General features: G+C 40.6%; 1 protein-coding gene across 1 annotated transcript; it reads right to left on the reverse strand.

Annotated features, from left to right (window-relative positions):
• Positions 1-3,288: 3,288 nt before the first annotated feature.
• Positions 3,289-6,562, reverse strand: LOC135480863 (toll-like receptor 13). The gene is made up of 3 exons (XM_064760793.1): positions 5,490-6,562; positions 4,683-5,361; positions 3,289-4,652 (listed from the first exon to the last, which is right to left on the reverse strand). Exons 1-3 carry the CDS (start codon positions 6,560-6,562, stop codon positions 4,206-4,208), a joined length of 2,199 nt encoding a protein of 732 aa, XP_064616863.1. The 3' UTR covers positions 3,289-4,205.
• Positions 6,563-8,209: the final 1,647 nt, after the last annotated feature.

Raw genomic sequence — 8,209 nt, forward strand, 5'->3', positions numbered from 1 at the left:
TAACTTTTTTCACAAAAGTGAAAACATTTTGGCCAATGCGAACAACCAATGCGGTTTTCCAAACCCCAAGTACTGTCACAGTACTGAAGTTGAGGTTGATAGTAAGTCTTACGACAGTTTTGAATAATATTGACTCCTATCATCATGAAAATTATGATGAAATTAATTGTTACATCCCTGTCAGAATAAGTGGTGTTCATTGTTCCGTCATTTCATTTCCAAGAAAATACGCACTTGTATCCTTCCGTAAATGTAAAAAAAAAACAAACTTCCCCGTTCTGCTTTAAATGTTAAGAAATTCCATTGTTTCTTCCTTCTGAACTTTTAAGGGAATACAGTGTTTCAAAAAATACTAAGAAGTTCATCGGCGTGTTCATTTGAATGCATCAGGATATCCACTGCTTCGTAATGTTGTAATGATAATGACGTTCTCTCCACCCATGCTGGTATAAAATTATTGTTAAGTGTTGCTCAGTAGTCAGTGTGACTGTAACTACAACAAAATGACATTTTCCTGAACTGCTGTAAATGCTCAGGGGATTCATTCTTGTCTCTTTCTGAATTTTCCTGTGGCATTCTACTGTAAATGTTAAAGAAATGTCGCATGCGATCCTACTGTAAATGTTAAGAAAATGCGCTGTTTTGCCCTATTTTTAACAATTTAGAAAGTTCTTTATTTCATCTTGCGCTAGATGTTTATATCTTCCGTCTTTCTGTAACTGTTGAACCTATGGATTTAAGTGGTTCTGAAATTGTTAAGAAATTTTTTTGTTCTCACCTTCTGGAAATTTTAAGGAAACCCATTGCTCTGTCCTTCTGAAAAGGTTGAGGAACCCCATTGCTCTATCTCTCTGGAAAGGTTGGGTAAAGGCATTGTTCTGTTCTTCTGGAAAGGTTGGGGAACTCATCATTTTGTCTTTCTGGTAAGGTGGAGGAAACTCATTGCTCTCTCCTTCTGGAAAAGTTGAGGAAACCCATTGTTCTGTTCTTCTGGAAAGGTTTAGGAAACCCATTGTTCTGTTCTACTAGGCTCAGTTATTACCGAATTTGAGGTTGAACCCAGGTCATCCTCATTTGAGGAGTGTTTCTCGTTTTGGGAATAGGCTGTTTGCCATTCTTACATGGTACATCGAATCAATTAACTTTTCTTTTATTTATTTGTTCCCGCAGGTCAGCTGTTCAATTCAATACCTAGGGGATCCATGGTTTGTTCCACGCTGACGTTCGTGGAACGCTACACATGTGTCTGCCGTCCTTTGACGTCAGGGGGAATGTGGACTCGTGAAGAAAGTAGGCTTGCTATTGGCTATAATCTGGTTAGTTTCTCTCGGAGCTGTAGTTCCGTATGTCTACGCTGGTGCTGACTTACCGCCTGTGTACAGCATCGTGACGATGTCGTATTGTGCCATGGTCGAGGAGGGTATTACGACATCACCCTTCTATTGGCAACCACCTTCCTGCCTACACCGCTACTAGTGGTCCTCTACTGCAAGATGATCCACTCTCTACGGATCCCAAAACAAGAGAGTGACCGCAGTGGTGCGGAAGTCAGAGGGCCCCGCAGACCACTACGCAAAACTGTTATGTTAACCCTGATAACTGTCATCAATACAATCCGCAGGCCGCCGCTAGATACTAGCTTTTTAATATCCCAGATTAACTTCGGGGTACTACAGTATTTTAGCCTGAGGTCGCTGACGTTTTATTTTTTTTCCTTTTGACGCTAATGTTCATCAAGAATTTTGCTAACCTCATTATTTACATGGTTATGGACTCTAACTTTCGAGAAACTTATAAAATATTGTGCTGCAAATGTTGTAGAAAGTGCAGATACAAGTAGTCTATAAATGGTTACTCGTAAAACTCTTTCCCGCCTTCAACAAAGCGACCCAAAGCGGTACAGCAGTTTTGTTTTGTCCTGTTGTTTCAGTGTATGTGTATTTATAAAACGTTTCATAGGAAGATAACCTTGCGTTTTAACCCCGATTTGGATCTCTAGCTAATCCGAGCCTTTCATTTAAATGTACTGTTGAATTTTAAAATTTTAAAATTTAGCATTTTTTTGACATTTGTGCTTATATCATTTGCTAATATAAATAAGATCTCTTTGATATTCTCAGGCGTGTTGAATGTCTTCGCGTTTTTTGCGCTAAATGTTTACCAACTGCTACATTTTCCACTTGATGAAAAATAAACTTGTTTTTAAAAGTAACGTTAATTTTTAAAACAGTTGTGTTCAGGAGGGAGTGAAACATTCCACTTTTAAAGTGGGCATCCAAACGTTGCCAGTGGCAAAAATAATGCTCTGATTACCGCGCAACGCGAGACGGGTCACTTTCATGGGGATGGTTTATTATTGCATCCAGCAAATGACTCATGTGCATACAGGTATATAAATGTATATAAATATTTTCTTGACGTTGTTCTGTTGTGAATTGAGCATTTGGAATTAGTCCCTTTTATATATTATGTATAGCAAGTTACACAATATAAGTTATGTATATATATATATATATATATATATATATATATATATATATATATATATATATATATATATATATATATATATATATATATATATATATATATATATATATATATATATATATATATATATATACCAACACACATACACTCACTCCCACGCCATGCCACATCATTCGACATGATCCCAAAGACCATCCCACACATATCTTAAAATTAATGTTATTGTGCACAATACGTCTTTTACGTACAAGTAGGTCACTCGTTGGGACGTAAAATCCGAAAACTGCTACAATTGGCTCAGTCAATGTCCACTCAACCAAAATCAACTTAATATTGAATGGCCAAGCAGCACCAGGCGACTTTATTCGATTGTGTATTACAATCTGAACATTAATATGTGAACGTCGCCAACGAGATATAATATTTCTGATCTACCAACTCACGACAGTGTGTATAAAATGTATGTCATTAATTTAAACTGTCCACGTTTTTGTGAGACTTTCCTCTCCGGTCGTACGTGGGAAGGTCTGCCAGAAATTTGCAGGATGGATGTGGGTTTTCAAGAGTATACGTATGTCTGTTTTGACTTTCCTGCCGCCATGATGCTGTAGCAAACTGTATTTATGTATTGTTATTACCGCTGGTAATTCGCCTTGTTACATAGCTGCTTTTCTAACTTATACATTACCACTGATCATGGATTATGAATGAAAAACAAAAACCAACGAAATAAATAAATAAGTTCTAAAAATGTTTTAATGATATATGCTGCTAAAGGTCACATATCACCAATGGTCGGCGTTCAATATGTTCAGTTTTTCACAAGCAACTCAGCAGTATGAAATTAATAGATTGAACACTTCAAGTATCTTCAGGTACAACCCGACTCTGTTATTTATATATTTGATCGGTGTTTTACGCTGTACTCAGTAAGATTCCACGTATACGACGGCATTCAGCAATTTGATGGGAGGAAACCGGGCCAACTTCAGGGGAATTCACAACCATCCGCAGGTTGCTGAAAGACCTTCCCACATATGGTCGGAGAGGAAGCCAGCATGAGGTGGACTTGAACTCACAGCCATCGTATTGGTGAGAGGCTCCTGAGTCATTGCGCCACGCTGGCACGCTAACCACCTCGGCCACGGAGCATGATACTTCAGTGGTGGCAGCACTTTGGCGGCATGGGCACGTCGTGCCACCAGGAGACACACTACATGTACATACACACTTAATGAGTCCTCGACGTCATATGATTGAAAAATTGCTAAGTATGACGTAAAAGCACAATGTAATGACTGTACACAGGGAAAGACAGAAAATAAATTCGTTTTGCATAAAAAATACAATGTGTGTATGTATGCGTCGGGTTTTACGTCCTACAATACGATACAATGTAGAAAAAACACATAAATTACGATATTACAATATAATCTTTCAAGTAATCGTGAGGAAAAGATACACACGTTGTTTATCTCAGGTACACCTTAACCGCAACAACTATGCAACGGCACAGTATGTGTATTTTGTGCAACATGTGTTCATGTATGCAAACTTTAAATGAGTACCAAACTCTCTACCTGTAATACACATCAAGTTTACATCGCGAGCTACACATACACATTCATACACAAAAAAACACATACTTTCTGAGAATAAACCACCGTCTTTAGCGTAAATACACGACGTGAGGCTGTGGTGGGTTCCGACAGACGTCAGGCTGCGGTGGGTTCCGACGGTCTGCTAAGTGCCCGGATCAGCTTCTGCCAGAACATATGTCTGCTCAGTTCACAGTCAGACCAGTCTATGTATATCTTGTCTCGCATCAGAAGCATTAGTCGGTTCGTCATGTTACGGTGCTGAATGTCTCCTAGTTTCACTAGGATAAGAATTTCTCTCCTTTCATCGAGAAGCTTGTGCTGGGCCATTTTTAACTCCCATTCACACCATTCGCTGGCAGCGAAGCTATCCGAAAGGACGAGAATGACTTTCCTGCTGGCCTCCATGCTAACCATGATATTGTCTACAATGTCGGTTCCAGGTATAAAGTCCCTGTCGTACAAACACAGCTTAAATCCTTCCTCATCTTCCACTCTGGCTAAGAGTTCCTGGATCACCCAGTTCCGGTCTGTGGCACTGTAAACGACGAAGGCGTCATAATCCTACCCTTCCGTGTCCTCGATTTCCGTGTATCCTTTGAGTTTGGAACGCGTAAGGAAACAGCAGTAGCTAATGTGCATCCTGTAACGAACAAACACAGTCACAGTAATCGCAATTACGACGGCAGCCGTACCCAGGGACGCGGCAAGAATTAAGGGCAAGTTTAACTTCTTTACAGTACAAGATTCTACTGTAGGATTGAAGGACAGCAGGTTCTTATGTTTCCATTCTTTCGGGGAGTAACATTTGTAACATGTGTGGTTCAGAGCCACGATAGTGACTTTGGTGGTTCGAATCCAATTCCTAAACCACATTAAATCGCAGGTGCAAGCGAAAGGGTTGCCGGCCAGATTCAATTTCTTGAGGTTATCCAAGAGAGATTTAGGAAATGAATATTCGGAAATCGTAGAAATGTTATTAGAGTCCATGTAAAGTTTTTCCAGTTTCTTGGCCTCTGTGAATACACCAGGCGTCCAATCACTAATAGTATTTCTAGAGGCAATCAATTCTCTCAATGAAGGAAGAACCCTAAACAGAGGTTCCAGTAGACGTTTATAGATACCCATGTTTTCTATTATCAGTCGTGTGAGCTTAGAGAGCGGAGAAAAAAGTTCCTCTAAAGCAGGGTTGTTGATGTCCATAATATTATCCGTCAAATAAAGCACATCCAGGTTTGGACACAGTTTGAAGAAGTTTTTAGTGTCGGCAGTGCTGAAATGAAAAGCGTTTACTGAGGTCCAAAATAACGTAACGAGAATCTATTAAAAGCGAAGCTGGAAATCTGGCGGATATTATTATGCTTAAGATGAAGTCGTTCTAATTTGGGCGTTTCCCTAAACAAATTATTTGCGAGACTTCTAATGTAGTTAAACTTCAACTCTAAATGTTTAAGGTTTCGTAGACCGGAAAAGTCCTCTTTCGCTATCTCCAGAATTCGATTATATCCGAGTCTTAGCTTTTGAAGTTTTGGGTAGACGTTGTCATCAGGCGAGGTCTCTTTGAAAAGTCGTGGGATTTGCCTGAAATTGTTCCAACGCAGCCCAAGAATAGTTAAATTCCTGAATCCTTCAACGTCCTGTAAATAGGTAATGTAGTTGTACGTCAGAGTCAACGTGGTCAGTTCTCCCAGCGGTGACAGAGCCTGACCCGAAAACGTCAAAAAGTTGTTGTTACGTAAACTCAGACTTCTTATCTTTGAACCTAATAAACAGTCCAAAAGACCAGAAGGGAAAGTCTTGAAATCCATGTTATCCAACTGTAATACAGACACATTGGAAGAAGCGAGATCACAGAATGCCATTTTTAGGTCTCTCAAGTATATACGGTTATTCCCGCTCAGGTCTAATTTTGCTCCTTGGCAGAATTTCAAACCGAGAAATACATCTTTTTCGATGTGGGTTATCTCCGAGTGTGACAAGTTTAGACATGACAGGGAAACGTTAGTTACGTTAGTCAAAGTCTGATTTGTCAGCGTTCCGAAAGACGCGCGTAAAACCGTGACAGAAGTCACGTAAGCAGGAGGAACTGGGATGTACGGTATGTTACCAGTGCACTTCATTTCTCTCTTCGACTTAGTGCATTTACAGAAAGCTGACAGAGGACAACTGTCGTCAAAATTCGTTGTTGTTGAACTATTTGCAGGTTTCTGGTCGAAGCCACATTGTAAGTCATCACTGAGGCCCTTTTTCATCCTTGTGATATGCAGACTAGAGAGGAATTCCTGGTCCACAGTGTCTGCAAGTGTCAGCCCAGCCTGTGCATTAACCAATCTGTTGGTTCTCGTTTTGTCAACGCTACCATTGTTAGCATCCACGATACCTGTGTCGACATGGGAATCTATTTCTGATGTTGTAGTCATTGAAACCGTACGGCATTCTCTGAAGCAGACGACAAAGCAGGTGACAAAAGCCATCATTGACCTCACACTCTGTCTGCGCGCGGAAATCATGATCATTATTACGTTTTCTATATCAACGTGGCGACGGAGGGCTCTGAAAACGAAAACATATAATACAGCGTGAAATGACGAAAGATTAGCGCTTTCTACTGTTCAAGTTACAGCAAACAGTTGACAACAGACTTCCAGTTCTTGAATATTTTATGTTTAAATTAGACATTATTGTTCTTCTGTGTTGTATGCATACATCAGGCGGAAATATTTCCATATATATTTGATTAACCACTAACAATGCCCCCAAGAACTGTTCACTTGTATGACTTGTATCAGGTTAATCCGTGGAGGAAAGTGGAGTACTGACAGTTATTCGTCGCCCTTCGCTGGGTACCGGACAAATATCCAGACATAAAGCCCCAGCACTCAATACCGCCAAACCTAAATTTTCGATGCAGTGATAAGAACGTTTTAAATGAATGATGTAAGCATGGTTCCTGATCGTGCTGAAACCATCCTTCTAACAGCAGATAATGATCAAAGAACCCAACGTATCATGCATTGCTACATCGGTGCTGAGATCCAATAAAGCATTCAGCGGACTATATTAGACCGACACGCCACAAACAGAGAGTAATTCAGTACGCAGTACAACGCTACAAATTAGACTCCCACGCCACAAACAGATACTGATTCAGTAAGGCATGCGGCCTTAAAAATAAGATTGATTGATTTATTTGATTGGTGTTTTACGCCGTACTCAAGAATATTTCACTTATACGGCGGCGGCCAGCATTATGGTGGGCGGAAACCGGTCAGAGCCCGGGAGAAACCCACGACCATCCGTAGGCTGCTGGCAGACCTTCCCACCAACGGCCGGAGAGGAAACCGACTGAGCCACAGAGGCACTAAAAATTAGACCAACCAGCTACAGACACATACTAATCCAATAAGACATACAGCGCTACAAATTAGACCGTAAGCCATACAGCGCTACAAATAAGACCGACCTGTTGCAAACAGATAGTGATTCAGTAAGTCATACAGCACTACAAATAAGACCGACCTGTTGCAAACAGATTTTAATCCAATGAGCCATACAGCGGTACCAAGTTGAACCGTACCGCTACAAGAACATACTTATCCAGTGAGCCAGCAATATATATACGCCACAGTTAAGACGGCACAGAGACAACTGTGCTGCAGTTATGTAACAACTAAATAAGGTAGCACACACCTTAAAAAGATACACAAACAGCACGGAGCTGACCTTATACTTACCCTTCAGTGTATATACAACCTGTCATACGGATCTCACACCTTTCATCTACCAGGTCAGTCTCATCAGAGAGCCTGTGGGTTGTAGGTTAGTCAAACACACATACACATAAAGACCATCCTACGATGCCCTGCCATGTTATAAAAACCTAACATTTTAAAAGAGGAAGTTGTAACTTCCTCACTTGGCGTTCAGCATGAAGAGGATAGTGCAACGACTGTTTGACCCATATCAGTATAATGACTCGGGCGGGGCTTCTTACTTGCCTTCGGTAAGTCGTCTCAGTGAAGCAGCACTAGGTAAAAGAGCGGTGGATATCCGTCCTGCAACAAGTAGGTACATAACATACACCCTGAGGATTCCTTCGTCGTCATATGACTGAAAAATTG

The sequence above is a fragment of the Liolophura sinensis genome, chromosome 13, assembly GCF_032854445.1.
Source record: "Liolophura sinensis isolate JHLJ2023 chromosome 13, CUHK_Ljap_v2, whole genome shotgun sequence".
NCBI lineage: Eukaryota > Metazoa > Mollusca > Polyplacophora > Chitonida > Chitonidae > Liolophura > Liolophura sinensis.

What these genes read in the sequence shown, in the direction of transcription:
- LOC135480863 (XM_064760793.1), bottom strand. Translation starts at nt 6,562, where the DNA reads ATGGCTTTTGTCACCTGCTTTGTCGTCTGCTTCAGAGAATGCCGTACG. An exon ending in AGAAGTCTCGCAAATAATTT is followed by an intron (nt 5,362 to 5,489) that starts GTTTAGGGAAAC and finishes TTTTCATTTCAG; the next exon opens with CACTGCCGACACTAAAAACT. An exon ending in CGCGTTCCAAACTCAAAGGA is followed by an intron (nt 4,653 to 4,682) that starts TACACGGAAATC and finishes ACGGAAGGGTAG; the next exon opens with GATTATGACGCCTTCGTCGT.